This window comes from Ranitomeya imitator, chromosome 6 (genome assembly GCF_032444005.1).
Source record: "Ranitomeya imitator isolate aRanImi1 chromosome 6, aRanImi1.pri, whole genome shotgun sequence".
Classification (NCBI taxonomy): Eukaryota; Metazoa; Chordata; class Amphibia; order Anura; family Dendrobatidae; genus Ranitomeya; species Ranitomeya imitator.
In genome coordinates this window covers 536,361,126-536,379,217 of record NC_091287.1, presented here as the reverse complement: position 1 = coordinate 536,379,217, position 18,092 = coordinate 536,361,126, and the positions used below count along the sequence as shown (strand labels likewise).

At 43.4% G+C, this 18,092-nt stretch overlaps 1 protein-coding gene across 2 annotated transcripts in view; it reads left to right on the top strand.

Moving 5' to 3' along the window:
* The window catches only part of ADCY8 (adenylate cyclase 8), a 376,530-nt gene that overhangs the window by 249,469 nt on the left and 108,969 nt on the right, over positions 1–18,092 (top strand). For both annotated transcript variants that reach the window (XM_069731929.1, XM_069731928.1), the window contains exon 7: positions 143–413. In XM_069731929.1, the coding sequence (XP_069588030.1) occupies positions 143–413 (271 nt within the window). The remainder of the gene's footprint in view (positions 1–142; positions 414–18,092) is intronic.

Here is an 18,092-nt window from a genome sequence, read left to right as displayed (position 1 = left end):
ATCTATAAGTTATCACCATTTGCATAGAACGTTGGTAGCTCAGCTTCACCGAGACAGCTGAGTTTTTTCCGCATTGTGATGTACATTTTTCTTCCACATAAATGTATTCCTTTCTAACATTGCTTTTATTTGCTCCTTAAAGGAGAATTCATATATCAAAAGCTTCTCTTGACTGCCTTAATGGGGATTACAATGTAGAAGAAGGCCATGGCAAGGAAAGAAATGAGTTTTTGAGGAAACATAATATTGAGACCTACCTGATAAAACAACCTGACGAGAACCTTCTGACGCTCCCAGAAGACATAGTGAAAGAAGCCGTGAGTCCGACCGACAGGAGAAACAGCGGCGCAACTTTTACCGAAGGTTCTTGGAGCCCAGAACTTCCTTTCGATAACATCGTGGGCAAGCAGAATGTAAGTCAAACTTTATCTAATGTCACCGAATATAAGGCATGCTTGAGCGGATCTCAGTAGTAGAAGCCTCAGAGGGAACACATCCATCTTTAACCTTTTCTCTTAACATGAAACATCAAGTGATTATGCAAAACCCTCTTGAGGGCAGAATTAACCTACCGAATGTATCGTTAGAAGGAAATGCCAACCATAGCGATCAAAATGGACTCCCCTTTTGAAGGGATGAAATAAAAATGTTACAAGATGATAGAACAAACCCACTGGATGTACGATTTACCACCTCGTATTGTATGTGCTCCCCACCCTCTCCTCACTTAAGGCAGATGGATATGCAAAGTGCATGCAATGGTGCATGAACTAGAAGACCCATATCGTAGGTTAACGCTGTAGGAGAGTCAACCTCTTTATGCAACCGTTAGCATATTCATGAAAATCGCATCTGAAAACAGATAGAGCCATGCTATCAGACAACCATACCCATGGGTGAGAAGTCTGAGAGGTAGAATTTATGGGATGTTATTTTCTTTGAGGACCCTCAATAGAGTAGTGTCCTGTCCACTTCTGGAGCAGAATCATCATCTCTTCTGCCTAGAGTAAGCCCCTTTGACCCACTTCTTATATTATTGTCCCTCGATACAGAAGCTTAGACTATGATTCGTGCTTTCTAATATGACGTCTAACGATGTGAGTTTTGGTAGATAGGTGAGATCGTTTTCACCTGAGCCATAATGATATTACAAAAGGTTGGGAAAGTTATTTTAAGATATTATTGGCTATAACATCTCTGAACCAAAAAAAAACATAACAAAAATACATCATACAGGGCTTTTTTTTCCAAGGAGTTATTAAGAGTTTGCAGTACCATTCATTTCCACCACAGAATACGGCGCTCTGCCACTTTGATCAGGTGATCGGTGGGAGTGTCAGGAATCAGACTCACCACTGATCCCATAATTTGACATCTAAATCATCAATATTAAAGTTTCAGAAAAGCATTAATTTGCTTTTGCTTTGATAATCTAAATCACTATGTTCCACCTTCCTCCATTACAGTGTAAGTGTCATCAACTCTAACATTTAGTAAAAAAAAATTGAGTTTAAATTTTTTTTATTGCTTCTATTTCTTTTCTTCATACTGTTTTTTTCCACTCTTTTATCCTTTTTTTTTACAATACCTGCTCCACATACAGTATAATGACTTTTACTTCTATACCATTTCCTCATATATCTGCATTTTCTACAGCTTGTTTTTCTCATCTAATATCTTCATCTGCTGAATCTTCTCATATAATATCTTTATTTTTGTGTCTTCTCACATAATTTCTTTTTATTCATCTTCTCATACAATATTTGCTTTTTATCTACCATTTTTTCTCATCATTGTCTTCCCGTTTAGCTGTTCTTCATATATTGTATTGTTCTGCATCTTCTACAAAATCTTTTCCTCTTATAATATCTGCTACTTCTGTATATTCACCCCTCTTGGCATTTTTTTTATGTTTTGATATTTCACAACCTGTAATTTCACTGTTTTTTAAGGGTTTGCATCAGTTTGTGTAAAGAAAATGCCTCCAACTGTGAACATTTGGTTTTCTTATTATTGTGAAGCGAACAACAAATAGGACAAAATAACTGAAGATTTCCATGTGCATAACTATTCAAACCCCTAAAGTCAGTACTTTGTAGAGCCTCCTGCAATTAAAGCTGCAAGTCACTTTGGATAAGTCTCTATTAGCTTTCCACATCTGGCCACTGGGATTTTTGGCAAATTTCTCAAGGCAAAACTGCTCCAGCTCCTTCAAGTTAGATGATTTCCTCTGGTGAACAGCAGTCTTCAACTCTGACCACGGATTCTCAGTTGGATTAAGGTCTGGGCTTTGACTCGGCCACTCCAAAACATTTACACTTTTCCCCTTAAATCACTTCAGTGTTGCCTTAACAGTATGCCTTGGGTCATTATCTTGTTGGAAGTTGAACCTCTGTCAAGTCTCAAGAATATCCCTGTATTTCACACCATCCTTCTTCCCCTCGAGTTGGACCATTTTCCCAGTCCTTGCTGCCTCAAAACATCCCTACAGCATGCTGCCACCAGCATGTTTTACTGTGAGGATGGTGTTCTTTTAGTAATGAGCTGTGTTGGTTTGGTGCCAGACATAGCATTTAACTTGGTGGCCAAAAAGTTCAATTTTGGTGCCATCTGCCCACAACACCCTAACACATGTATTTTGTAAAACTAAAAATGAGCCTTACAATTTTTGTGTGTAAGTAAAGCTGTCATACACGGACGCGGACACAGCATATAAATTCAATGGGATGGAAAAGGGAGAGAAAGGCCCTAAAGGTAGGGAGCGAGGGATGGAATACCTCCTAACAGCAACCTGTGCCTGTCCCTAAGCTTCCCTAATGCCATAAGTGGGTCCTTGGGTCTTTCCGCCGTCATCACCTGCCTAGTCCCTGACTGTCACCTCAGTGTACCCTGGCTAGTGCACTGGCTGGCAAGGATGCTAGCCCCACCTTTGCAGATGGACAGACACAGGGGAAGAGACAAACACAGGACAAACAAAAGAGCTGATGGGTCATGTGACTATTTAAAGGAATGTGGGAGTGGTTACCAACCAACATCAGCTGACCATCCTAAAAGAACTACCAGCAAGAGACTGACATTAATTCTTGCTGGACCAAAAGGAAAAAACAATATTTAAATTTCAGCAGACCCAGTGCTGCCACAAAACCCTTAATGATCCTTGACAGTTCCCCCCTTTCTATAAGGGGCCTCTGTACAAATAAGACCGGACTTGACCGAAAATGATGTATGGCAAGGACGCATCAAGCCATTAGTATTCACCTCCATAGTCACCTGGTCCTCAAGGTCATAGCAAACGCAACCTGATTGTGATGGTAATACCATAGGCTCCGGAGGCGCAACAAATCTCCTGAGCGACAACCTGTAGAACGTTATGTACATTTGGGAAAATTCCAACTGGAAGGTCCCAGGGCTGAGAACGGCTGACATTCTATACAGCCCGATGACCCTAGAACTCCAAATCCAAGATGCATACTTCCACCTGATGTTTTTAGTGGACACCCAGACGTACTCATTCACACACAGGTCCGAACCTGAACGGTTATTGCCACGTGTACGTTTGCCAATGGAAGCTCATCTCCTTGAGGGACAGACAACAAAGGTGTCCCCTGTGTCCCAAAACCCTTATCCTCAGGATACTCAGAGGGAACCACCTCCCTTCCCTGCACACTGTTCCTGGGAGGATACCGAGACTCAGAGTTTACCAGAGGTGTGGATAGAGTCTTCCCCTATTCACTGGTAGTACCTTAGCTACCTCCACCGAGAAGAAGGGGTAGATTTAACAGAGACTGCAGAGATCGTAGCTCCCAGGCAATAGTTTACAGAAAACTTGCTCCAACTGACTACTTCTCTGTGTTTTTTCATCCAGTGAAGGCCTAAGTTGATGGGAGTAGACATACCCTCCGAAACATAGCACAGAAGGAACTCTTCATGAAGAGTCCCTATGTGGAAGTTCACATTATGTACGACTTGGGTCAAACTCTTCTGGCTGAGAGGAACAGAATCAATAGCAAGAATAGGAATGGATCTCGCTAGAATCCTACCGATTAGACCATGGGTCTGACCAAGGCGAGAATCCACCAAACTGACTCCAGCTCCACTATCCACAAGAACCGGAATATTCTCAGTTATCCTACCAACCACTATTTCAGCCTAAATGGTAAACTGAGACAAAAAAGTGGAGGAAATGTACACACCCTGGTTGTCTCCTTCCTAACGACCAGGAGAACGTGGCTTTGTGATGGAGTGTGCATAGAACAAAAACTGTATAACCGATGATCTGCTGATGGGTCATGTGACTATCTAAAGGGAGGTGAGATTGGTTACCAACTAATATCAGCTGACCAGCCTAAAAGATCTGCCAGTAAGAGACTGACATTAACTAAATAACATTTACATTTCAGTAGACCCAGAGTTGCAACGAATCCCCTAATGATTCATGAAAAAAAGGCTTTTTTCTGCCCACTCTTCCATGAAGACCACCTCTATGGAGTGTACGGCTTATTGTGGTCGTATGGACAGATACTCCAGTCTCTGCAGCTCCTTGAAGGTTACCTTTGGTCTCTGGCTGCCTCTCTGATTAATGCCCTTCTTGCCCGGGCTGACAGTTGTGGTGGGTGGCTCTCTCTTGGCAGGATTGTTGTGGTGCCATGTATGTTCTTTCCATTTGATGATAATGGATTGATGGTGCTCCGGAGGATCATCAGACATTGGGAGATTTTCTTATAACCCAACCCTGACTCATACTTCTCAACAACTTTGTCCCTGACTTGTTTGGAGATCTCCTTGATCTCCGTGGTGGTGTTTGGTTAGTGGAGCCTCTTACTTATATACTGACAGCCCATGTGACACAGGTGGACTCATGAAGGTCATTGCCTGCACCAGAAATGTTTAGGGCTTCATAATAAAAGGGATGAATACATATGCACATGCCAATTTTTAGTTATTTGATCCCATACATTTCATTTATGCCTATATTTTTCTCACTTCAGTTCACCAACTTACACAAATCGCATTATAAAACACAGGTACGTTCGGAAGCCACTGTAATATCTGCCTCTTCTCTATCTTCCTCTCATATAATATCTGCTTCTTCTGTATCTTGCCAGTTAATATTTGCTTCTACTATATTTTCTCATCATATAATATCTGTCTCTTCTGTATCTTCTCATGTAATATCTTTATTTTCTCCTCATTTAATATCTACTTCTTTATCTTCTCCTCATGTATCTGTATCTTCTCATTTAATATCTGATTCTTCTGTATCCTTTCATATGCCTTTTTCTGCATCTTCTTTTCATATATTATCTGCTACTTCTGTATCTGCTTCTCATATAATATCTGCTTCTTCTGCATCTCCTCATATATCTGAATCTTCTCGTATAATATCGGCTTCTTCTGTCTTCTTATCATATATCTGATACTTCTCTATCTGCTCCTCATATAATATCTGCTTCTTCTATATCTCCTCCAATTTATTTCTTCCATTTCTACAATATCTGCTCCACATACTGCATAATATCTTTCACATCTTTTATACCTGCTCCTCACATATCTGCATCTTCTACCATTTTTTCTCTTCTGCCATCTTCTACTGTATCTTCTCGTATATCTGCTTCATCTTCTGTATCTCCTCATATAAATTCTGCTTCTTCGTCTTCTGTATGTTCTCATATAATTTTGGCTTATTCTTCTGTATCTTCTCATCTATTATCTGTTTCCTCTACATCTTTTCATTTACTGTATCTCCTTCTGAGTGTTTTTCTACAGTATGCTCTCCTCATTTAATATCTTCTACTGTATCTTCCCATATATCTGCTTCTTCTTCCATATCTCCTCCTCCACTATTTTTTCATGTACTGTCTGCTTTTTCTTCTGTGTCTTCTCCTTATATATTTGACTCTTCTACAGTATGGTCTCATATAATATCTGTTTTTTCTATCTCATATAATATCTGCTTCTTCTATATCTCCTCATGTACTGAAGTATCTGCTTCTTCAGCAGTTTATCTTCTCTTATAATATCTGCTTCTTCTGTATCTTCTTATATAATATCTACTTCTTCATATCTCCTCATACTGTATAATATCTGCTTCTTCTGTATCGTTTCCTCATCTAATATCTTCTTCTGTATTTATCCTCATAGTATCTACTTCTTCTGTGTCATCTCCTCATATAATATCTCTTTTCTCTGTTTTCTCATATAATATCTGCTTCTTATATATCTTCCCCTCTTATAATGTCTGCATCTTCTCCTATTATGTCTGCCTTTTCACTATCTTCTCATATACCTGCCTTTTCTGTATCTTCTCCTCATATAATATCTGCTTCTTCAGTATCTCCTCCTCATATAATATCTGTTTCACCAATATCTTCTCATGTAATATCTGATTCTTCTGTATCTTCTCATATAATATCTGATTTATCTGTATCTTCTCATATAATATCTGATTTATCTGTATCTTCTCATATAATATCTGATTCTTCTCTCTCCTATAACTGCTTCTTGTATGTCTTCCTCACATTATAGCTTCTTCTTTCTCTTCTCATATATCATCTACTTCTTCTGTATCTCCTCATAGAATATTTGCTTCTTCTGTGTCTTCTATATACCATCTGCTTCTTCTGTGTCTTCTATATACCATCTGCTTCTTCTGTGTCTTCTATATAACATCTGCTTCTTCTGTGTCTTCTATATAACATCTGCTTCTTCTGTGTCTTCTATATAACATCTGCCTCTTCTGTGTCTTCTATATAACATCTGCTTCTTCTGTGTCTTCTATATAACATCTGCTTCTTCTGTGTCTTCTATATAACATCTGCTTCTTCTGTGTCTTCTATATAACATCTGCCTCTTCTGTGTCTTCTATATAACATCTGCCTCTTCTGTGTCTTCTATATAACATCTGCTTCTTCTGTGTCTTCTATATAACATCTGCTTCTTCTGTGTCTTCTATATAACATCTGCTTCTTCTGTGTCTTCTATATAACATCTGCCTCTTCTGTGTCTTCTATATAACATCTGCCTCTTCTGTGTCTTCTATATACCATCTGCTTCTTCTGTGTCTTCTATATAACATCTGCTTCTTCTGTGTCTTCTATATAACATCTGCTTCTTCTGTGTCTTCTATATAACATCTGCTTCTTCTGTGTCTTTTATATAACATCTGCTTCTTCTGTGTCTTCTACATAGCATCTGCTTCTTCTGTGTCTTCTATATAACATCTGCCTCTTCTGTGTCTTCTATATAACATCTGCCTCTTCTGTGTCTTCTATATAACATCTGCTTCTTCTGTGTCTTCTATATAACATCTGCTTCTCCAGTATCTTCTCATATAATATCTGCCTCTTCTATATTTTCTCCACATTAAATATCTGCTTCTTCTGTATCTTCTCCTCATACAATATCCGCTTATTCTAATTCTTCTCATGTGATATCTGCTTCTTCTGTACCCTCTCCTTATAAGGCTGTGTGCACACGATGCAGATTTGGTGCAGAAAAATCTGCTGCAGTTCTGCACTAAATCTGCATCTCCTGGCAGAATCTGCAGGTGCGTTTTTTATGCATTTTTGATGCGTTTTTGATGCGTTTTTTGAGCACAAATCTGCACAAAAAACGCATCAAAAACGCACAAAAAACGCATCAAAAACGCATCAAAAACGCACCTGCAGATTTCTATTATGGAGGGGTGCAGAAACGCTGCAGAACTGCACAAAAGAAGTGACAGGCACTTCTTTGAAATCTGCAGCGTTTCTGCGCAGATTTTTCTGCACCATGTGCACAGCTTTTTTTTTTTCACATTGATTTACATTGTACTGTAATCACAGTGCAGTTCTGCAGCATTTCTGCTGCAGAAAAATCTGCTGCAGTTCTGCACTAAATCTGCATCGTGTGCACATACCCTAAATCTCCCTCTTCTGTATTTTCTCATATATCGGCTTTTTCTCTATCTTTTCTTCATTTTATTTTCTTCTTCTGTATCTTCTCCTCATATAATATCTGTTTTTTTTCTTTATTCCTATTCATGCAATATCTTTACCCCCTGCATAATCTTCTTCTACCGCTGTACTGTGTATTTTCCTAATTCAGTAGCCGCCAATTCAAAACTCACACCCCTTCAATAGTGTATATAATTTGTTGTAGAAAAATAATGGGAAAGAGTTTGTACAGAGGGAGCGGTGGCTGGGGAAGTGTATGAGGTACAGGGGACCTGGAGTCTCAGTTTCTGAAATTATCAGTGGTCCCAAAGCCCACCAGTCTGTCTGTAAAAAAATACATTTTTCTGTCCATTTCTTTGCTATTAGATGACAACTTAATACTATGTACTTGATGGATATAGAGCTTCCAAGAAAAGTGAAAATATAGACAAAGGAGAGAAAATTTACACTAAATAGAAAATGAGAAAGGTTTATTGACTGATAAGTCTGAGATAGACATATATATAGATAATAGATAGATATATAGATAGACAGATAGATAATAGAGAGATAATATATAGATGATAAATGATCAATAAATAATATAGATAATAGATATTAGAGAGATAATATATAGATGATCAATATATAATAGATATAAATAATAGATAGATAGATAATAGATAGATAATAGATGGATATATAGATAGATAGATAATAGACAGATAGATAATAGATAGATAGATAATAGATAGATAAATAGATAGATAATAGATAGATGATAGATGATAGATAATAGATAGATAGATGATAGATAGATGATAGATAGATAGATAATAGATTGATACTGAGATAAATAGATTACAGAGAATGTTTCTGTCCAGTCTCCATCCAGTAGTTTCTCTATAGCGCCCCCACCCTCCGCTGTAATCTCCTGCGCCCCGCGCATGCTCTGCCGCCTCTTGTATTGCAGTGTTGCCTGCATGCTGCGATGTTTTGCTTCTTGCTTTCTCTCGTGCCTCTTTAGCTGCTTGCTGCATTTTGCATGTCACTATTGCTGATATCTTCTTCTGCCATGTCTTTTATTGCTGTTTTATAATAGTGTGTAATGTAATAGTGCCGTCGTGTCTTTTGTAGGTCAGGACGCAGAGTTTTCTGCTGGTGTCAGTGTTGGAAGCAGAGTAATGGTAGAGTTCTCATCTGATCAGAGGGGTAACGTTTTGCTCCCAAGCCCCAATGTAAATGCTTATCTCGGCCCCAGAACTAATATCCGTCATTTGTAACCCTGGTCTCCTCATATGGGGCTCCCTAAGGCTCTAAGTCCAAGTGCGATTTCAACCTCTGCTTCCCCTATGCCTTGCACCATCCCCTATATTTGGGTTTATAGGGTAGATTGTTCCAATAATCATATTTATCCCTCTTATATCATTCAACTGCATTCAAATATGTGTCAAAGTCCCCCGCATGTGCCATTAATATTTTGGTCGGTGCATGCGCCGTACGATACTATGTGCTACCCAAATTCTTAGTCTCGCATTGCACATGCACCAGCAAAAAAGAAAGAGAGGTGCATGCATGAGATTTTGTCCAGGAGCAGAGGTGATATCACGCGGCAGAGATGCCGTCTCCACTGTTAACCAAGCTGCAAAGTGTTTCAATGAAAAGCCATAAACTGCAAGTGCGTCCCCAGTGCACCTGCAGTCTAATTGACATATAGATAAAAAGACAAATTTTGCCCCGGTAGAGTAACAGATCATTACATAATAGATATCGCTGCAATCGTTGGACACTGCCCTATTCTGCCATGCCACTCACTGGTTAATGAAAATGTTGCTGATAGGTTCCCTTTAAATTATCATTAACTGGATATTTTTTCAATCTCAAAGGTGTTGAACAGTCTTCTACCAACAGTATGTCCTCATGTTTTATAAGATGAAAGGATTATGTTTCCACTCATTCCCAGTCTCTCCCCTGCACATTGCTCGATTAACCTAAGGAAAGTTTATCACTGAAAAAATATATATACGGTATAATACAATAATACAGTATACCGTACACTTATGAGCTCCCTCTAGTGGCAACTGCAGGTGGCAGAATTATCATTTGCTCCTATGTCTTTACGTGGGGACTTGGAGGTCTGTATCAGAAAAGTCGAGCTCTGGTCAGTATATAAATTAATCAATTACTTTTCACAAAATTTTAGGCTTAATACCAACAAGGCGCTAAAAGCTTCTCTTTAAGTCGGCACCAGGACTCAATTTATTGAGAAGGAGTTTTGTGGATGTGGACTTTTGATGATTTTTGATCACTGTTACAGTAGTCCTCCAGGCAGTATGTATACACTGATATACTAGTGCGGCTGTTAAGGCTGGCGGAACGCATCAAATATAAAGGAAGATATATGGTGCGTTCGCAGCCCGGGGTCCACCGTGCAGAGATGACACCTGCTGCTCAGTAATGGCGGACGATAGGGCGGTATAATGTGAATACACATGGGTTAACTTCACTCGGAAAGTAAGGAGGTGAACCCTGTTGCTTCACAGGGCCGCAATACCGCTGAGGGTACGCTAGTGTTCGGTCACAGGACTCTGCCCCAAGGACATTGAGTTAGAGTCCCTCTAGACCCACTAGCGCTCGGTGCCGCAACTCCGGTGCCAGGGAATAACTAAATAATAAAGATTTAGTGCACTGAGTGCGCGTAGCGCCGCTCTGGCAGACGCCACTAACCTCCCTAACTAGGGACCGGAAAGCGCACTAGCTGTGCATGGCGCCGCACTGGCGGATGCTGCTGAATTGACACTTGTATGATCGTGCCTTGTGCTGGATGGCACAAACTGGCGCTAGTCAGCTCCAACACCCAAACCACATACAACAACGCTAGGGAGGGGATTGATTAGGAGCTATCACCAGATAACATACACACATCCACACACACGATTTTAGTTTTATACTACCGCATGTGAACCTTTTATAGCGGCATCCTTCCGGGACCTTCCCAGTGGTCCAATCAGGGCCGCTTCAGAACCTGAGCATGTGACCCCCGACCTCAAATGGGAGGTCATCCTACGGGCATGCTCAGTTGAGAAAAAGCACGACTTAGTCCCAGGAATGTCTGCTCGCCGCTGACCACTGTTGGTTATAATAGCAGAACCAGGAATGACAGTGGTAACCAGACGCAACGTATCAGCTTGAGCAAGATGCAGGGAATGGCGTCTTTGCTTAGCAGGCTTCTCTGCAGCTAGAGAAAAATGGGAGACCGCAGGGAACATGAATTGAGATTCCCCCTGTGCAGCGGCAGGAACTCGACACCTAACATTACCCCCCCTTCTAGGGCCACCTCCTCCTTGGGCCTCGCTACGCTCAAAGGCAGCATTGAGCTGAGGAGCCCGAATGTGCTCAATAGGCTCCCAGGTCCTGTCCTCTTGGCCATGACCCTTCCAATCCACCAGATAATTCTTTTTGCCACGTACAACCTTACACCCAACGATAGCGTTCACCTTGTAGTCATCCGTGGACGAGCCCGATGTCCCGGCAGATGACTCGGAAAACCGGGACATGTGAACAAGTTTTAGGAGGGACACATAAAAGGTGTCGGTGATACCTAGGTGTGGAGGAAGAGCCAACCACAGGGTTGACTTGTTAAATGACCTTGAAGGGACCTATGTAGTGAAGCGCAAACTTAGTGGACTCAACTCGCAGCCTGATGTTACGGGCGGAAAGCCACACTAAGTCAGCAGGTGCAAAGGTCGGAGCGGGGCACCGGTGTGCATTGACAGAAACCCTCCTTCTCTCCTTTGAGGCCCGGATGGCATCCTGTGTGCGGTTCCAAATGTCACGTGCTTCCACCGCCCAGTCTGTCACCTTAGAGTCGGTGGAAGACATGGGCATAGGCACAGGAACTCGCAGATGCTGGCCGTAGTTAAGGAGAAAAGGGGTCTACCCAGTGTAGTCTGCCACGGCGTTGTTCAGCGCAAACTCCACCCATGGTAGCAAGGATGCCCAGTCATCCTGCCTGGATGAAACAAAATGTCACAGGTATGTGACCAGAGTTTGGTTGGCCCTCTCTACCAGCCCATTTGTCTCGGGATGATAAGCAGAAGAGAGATTCAACACAATGCTCAGTAAGCGTCAAAGCTTTCTCCAGAACCGAGATGCGAACTGAGGACCCCGGTCACTGACAATTTTGTCAGGCATGCTGTGTAAGCGGAAAATGTGCTTAATGAACAACGCCACCAAGACCCGTGCAGAATGTACCCATGGGAGAAGCACCAAGTGCACCATTTTCGGAAAATGGTCGGTCACTACCCAGATAACGGTGCAGCTGCGAGACTTGGGTAAGCCGACCACAAAGTCCATCCCGACCATTTCCCAGGACCTATCTGCCACCGGCAGGGGATAAAGTAGCCCAGCAGGCCGTTGCCGGGGAGACTGATTCTTGGTGCAGGAGACACACTTCCAAATGTAATCTCCGACGTCATGGGCCATATGCGGCCACCAGTACGTCCTCGCCAGGAGCTCAGTTGTCCTCTTGATCCCAAAATGTCCACCCACCCTGGACGAGTGAGCCCAAGAGAGAAGCTCCGGTCGCAAATTAGGTGGTACAAAGTCTTGCCCGGAGGCACAGACTCTAGGAAGACTGGGGCCACAGTTCTCAGGCTCTCTGAGGGGACAATTAGCCGAGGCTCCTCCTCCTCCACTGATGACACTACAGAGCAGGAGAGAGCGTTGGCACGGATGTTCTTCTCCCCGGAAAAATAATGGAGGGTGAAGTGGAAGCGGGAGAAGGACAAGAACCATCTAGCCTGGCAAAAGGTTAGCAGCTGGGCAGTCTGTAAATAAACCAAATTTTTGTGGTCGGTATACACTTGGAAGGGAAAACGAGCCCCCTCCAGGAGGTGTCTCCACTCCGAGAAGGCCAACTTCATAGCTAGAAACTCCCTGTCCCAGATTCACCGGTGTGACGGTCTTGGAGAAAAAGAAGCAAGGATGCTTCCGACCTTGAGCATCCTTTTGGAAGAGGACTGCTCCAGCACCGACGGATGAGGCATCCACCTCCATTATAAATGGTTTATCTACATCGGGGTGATGTAGGATGGGAGCACTAGCGAAATGGGACTTAATAGAGAGGAAGGCCTTGGAGACCTCCTCCGACCACAATTTGGGATTTGCTCCTTTCTTGGTGAGGGCTACTAAGGGAGCTACCAAAGTTGAGAAGTGGGGAATGAACTGACGATAATAGTTAATGAACCCCATAAAGCGCTGCACCACTTTGGGAGAATGGGGTTCCTGCCAGTCCATCACAGCTTGTAGCTTGGCAGGATCCATAGCCAATCCCTGGTCGGAGATGATATAGCCCAGGAAAGGCAAAGACACCTGCTCAAACACACACTTCTCCATCTTGGCATAGAGGGAGTTTGCCCATAGGAGGTTGAAGACTTTGCAAACATCTTTCCGGTGGGAGTCTATGTCTGAAGAGTAGATGAGAATATCATCCAGATAGACTACGACTGAGATGGAGAGCATGTCCCGGAAGATGTCATTTCCAAAGTCCTGGAAAACGGTAGGGGCTTTACAGAGCCCAAAGGGCATCACCAGGTACTCGTAATAGTTGTCCCTGGTGTTAACTGCTGTCTTCCATTCGTCCCCCTCATGGATGCGAATCAGGCAGTAAGCACCCCGCAGATCAAGTTTGTAAAAACCCTCGCTCCCTGCAACCTATCAAACAACTCCGATATCAGGGGCAGAGGGTACTTGTTCTTAACAGTGATGGCATTAAGACCCCTGTAATCTATGCATGGAACGTAGAAGAACCCCCGCCCCTGCAGGTGACACTGACTTCCTAATGAATCCTCTTGCCAGATTCTCCTGGATGTACTGAGTCATTGCCTCCGTCTCCAGGAGAGATAGTGGATTGACTCGACCACGGGGAGGCTCAGCACCAGGCAAGAGGTCAATAGGACAGTCATAGGGGCGGTTAGTCGGAAGGGTTTCCACTGCCCTCTTGGAGAACACATCCACATAGGGCCAGTAGTGCTTGGCAAGAGAGGAAAGATCTGCAGGTACCTCTCTAGTAGCAACCTGAACACACTCCCTCAGACATCTGCCCTCACAGGATTCACTCCATCCCAAAATTTTCCCTGTGGACCTTTCTATATGAGAGGAGTGGTAGCGCAACCAGGGTATCCCTAACAGAACCTCTTCAATTCCCTCGGGAATGACAAGCAGGGAGATTGTTTTCTGCTGGGACAGTGACATAGAAAGGGTAAATGGGATGGTCTGATGAGTTATTTGTGAGGGAAATGCCGATCCATTTACCACTTGTACGGTCACTAGTTTGGCGAGCATTACCAGGGGTATTGCATGCCGTTGGGCGAAGGCAGATGACATGAAGTTGCCCTCCGCCCACGCAAAGCCCTACCGTATGAGTGGATGGGCCTATGGTTGTTGTCCCCTTTAAGGACAGTTTGGAGGAAAACGCCACTGTGTCAAGTGAACCACCTCCTACGGTCACTAAACGGGGACGTTTTCCTGACCGCTGAGGACATTTGGAGGCATGATGTCCTGACTTCTGACAGACATGACAGACCTTGAGTGCACGAGCTGTCCATTACTTAGATCCTGCTCATGACACCTCCATGGCCTCATGTGGCTTGGATGCCTTGACCGGAAATTCCAGAGGTTTGGCGAAGGTTGGAGCCAGCCAAAACCTCTGCGTACACTGGGCTCGCTCCAACCTTCGCTCGTTAAAACGAAGGTCGATGCAAGTTGATACCATTATTAGCTCCTCCAGTGTGGCAGGAATCTCCCTAGTGGCCAAAGCGTCCTTCACATGGTCAGCCCGCCCCCTCCAAAAAACTGGGATGAGGACTTTATCCAGCCACTCCAGCTCAGATACTAAAGTCCGGAAGTGGACGGCAAAATCGCTGACCATGGACGAGCCCTGTGTCAATGCCAGCAGCTGGAACGCCGTATCATGGTTGACTCGAGGTCCCAGAAAGACCTGTTTCAGAGTGCTCAGGAACCGCGGAGCACTCTGCACCACATGATCGTCGCGCTCCCACAGCGGCGAAGCCCACTCCAGCGCCCTGTCCGACAGGAGGGATATGATAAATCCCACCTTTGCCCACTCTGTGGGAAAACGTGCAGACAGGAGCTCAAGGTGTATTGCACACTGGCTCACGAATCCCCTACACAGCTTACTGTCACCAGAAAACTTATCTGGCAACAGGAGGCGCAGGGGTGGCAGTGGACAAACTAACTGCAGCCACGCTAGCAGCCTGAACAGCTACTGCGGTATCATCCATCCGAGGTGCGCTTGAGAGCCGCCAACCAGCCCTCCAGCTGCTGGATGTACCGCTATAGTCGCTGTTCGTCCGCCATTACTATCCAGACTCTGGGGCTAGTATAATGTTAAGGCTGGAGGAACGCACCAAATAATATAAAGGAAGATATATGGTGCTTTCGCAGCCCGGGGTCCACCATGCAGAGATGACACCTGCTGCTCAGTAATGGCGGACTATATGGCGGTATAATGTGAACACACACGGGTTAACTACACCTGGTAAGTAAGGAGGTGAACCCTGTTGCTTCACAGGGCCGCAAAACCACTGAGTGTACGCTAGTGTTTGGTCACAGGACTCGGGTTAGAGTCCCTCTAGACCCACTAGCGCTCGGTGCCGCAACTGCGGTGCCAGGGAGTAACTAAATAATAAAGATTACCCCTGGCGGACGCCACTAACCGCCCGAACTAGGGACCGGAAAGCTCACTAGCTGCGCACGGCGCCGCACTGGCGGACGCTGCTGAATTGACGCTTGTATGATCGTGCCTTTTGCTAGATGGCACAAACTGGCGCTAGTCAGCTCCAGCACCCAACCACACACAACAGCGCTAGGGAGGAGGATGATTTGGAGCTTTCACCAGATAACATACACACATCCACACACACGCGATTTTAGTTTTATACTAACGCATGGCCGAGCTGCCATGCAAACCTTATAGCGGCGTCCTTCCGGGACCTTCCCAGTGGTCCAATCGGGGCTGCTTCAGGACCTGAGCATGTGACCCATCCTACGGGCATGCTTAATTGAGAAAAAGCAGGACATAGTCCCAGGAACGTCTGCTCGCCGCTGACCACTGTTGGTTATAATAGCAGAACCAGAAATGACAGTGGTAACCAGCTTGAGCAAGATAGCAAGATGCTGGGACCTGTGTCTTTGCTGAGCAGACTCCTCTGCGGCTGGGGAAAAATGGGAGACCGCAGAGGACATGGTTCGATATTCCCCCTGTGCATCGTCAGGAACTTAGCGGCTAAGAGGAGTAGGAATATATTAGTTACTTGCTTTTTGACCATTTGGTGACCTACAAATGTGCCTTTACCTTTGCTCTTGGCTTGATGTGTCCACAGATAAGTGACAAGGGATGACCGTATTTTTTTTTGTGATACTCTGTCAGGGGATATTTATGTTACATGTGGCCACCTGGTGGTTGAGATATAAATTGCAGCCATTTGAGGTTTTTGTATCATATCATGAGAAATCAGAGCCAAAGTCAAGCCAAAGTAATGGTGGACCCCTCTGTATAATCCGCAGGAAGGTACTCACGATAGTTTTCTTGGAGTGTGTGAGGTCAATAGGTTTGGGTATATCCCACACATCTGACACTTTAAAGCCTACCCTCGATTGCCACAAAATCATCCCCAAAATACCAATTTTGGCACTTATTTTTCATAAACTCCTCCCTATCTGCAGCTCAATGCCAATAAGTGCTCAGTCCAAAGTAAAGCAACATAAAATATTCTGTATTGTCTCCATTCAGTGATCTGGTTCCCATTCCCGTCTGGTGAGATTCTGAATTCTCAATCTGTTTTCCTGTTAGATTAAAGGGATTGTGTGTTGACCTGAGATGAGACAACCCCTTTAAGAACCCAGTATGGAATAACGCTCATTATCTTTTCATCATCTTACAGATGCCCTAATAATAGTAAACTAAAGAATATCCCAAAGAACTCAAAAAAATGTGGATGGAAGGGATTACAACATACCCCTGCCTTCTGTGAGTCCTCTTAGTTATTTAAAGAGATTAGTGTCCCATTATAACTTTTTGTAGTTCTGCACAGAAGTGTGTAATGCAATGGTCTCCAGCTTGTGATTTCCACAGCGAGTCAAAAAGGTTAGAGCTGCAGTCTTGCAGCACGTCTGAAAACACTGATCCAATCAGGCAGATGGGAGGAGCCTGTGCCTAAAAAGTCCAGGGGGAGGAACTTCTTGAAACTTTCTTACTGGGTGTTACTTTGGCACAGTTGTGAATTTAAAGGGAATTTTTCCAGGTGATACTTTTCCTTTAAAGCATTTGGGTCCTGAAGCGAGCAAGAAGCAGCAAGAAATCCATGCGAATAAGAAGATTATTGGGAGCCAAGCCTGGTGTACATTATTGGAGAACAGATAGCTAAATCCAGGGGGGGGGTTTCAGTAAACACATAGATTATTTTTTTTTATCAGAAGTAAGCAGGCGAGTTTTCAGTTAACAGCTGGAAAAAGCAGATTATTCCTCGCCTGACAGTAAAAGGATTTCCTGTAAAACCTGGGAATCGAAACACGGAGACTTTGAAATTGATGATGCAGGTCTGAATCCTCCTAAAATTAGCAGAGCAGGGAGGAATATTAAAAAAAAAATATTCAGTATCTTCCCGTCCCGCACATTCAGGATAGATATTATTATTATTATAGCGCCATGGAATAAATGGCGTAGAGCTGGTCATGTAGCGGTTTGGTGGATCAGTGGTTACTGCAGGTCATAGGCTTGTCGGATGAGGTGGGTCTTCAGGTTCATTTTGGAGGTTTCCACAGTAGGCGAGAGTCTGATGTGTTGGGGTAGAGAGTCCCAACTTAAATACATTTATTTTTGGCTAAAAATTAATTTTGAAATTGGGTTTAATTAATCAGGGTTGAATTAGCAGAGGAAATAAAGAGTCTGGAAAAGCAAAATGGTGGAAAATTTGTAATGAAAACCAATTACAAAAATGTATTTTTAACCCCAAATACATGCATGTAAGTAATTTTAAAAAAGTCCTTAAAACGGAACATCCCCATCAGAATGATTTGTTTTAAGGATTCTTAATTAATTCTATGGATTAAAAAGAAAAAACAATATAACAAAATTCTTATACTTACATTACCACC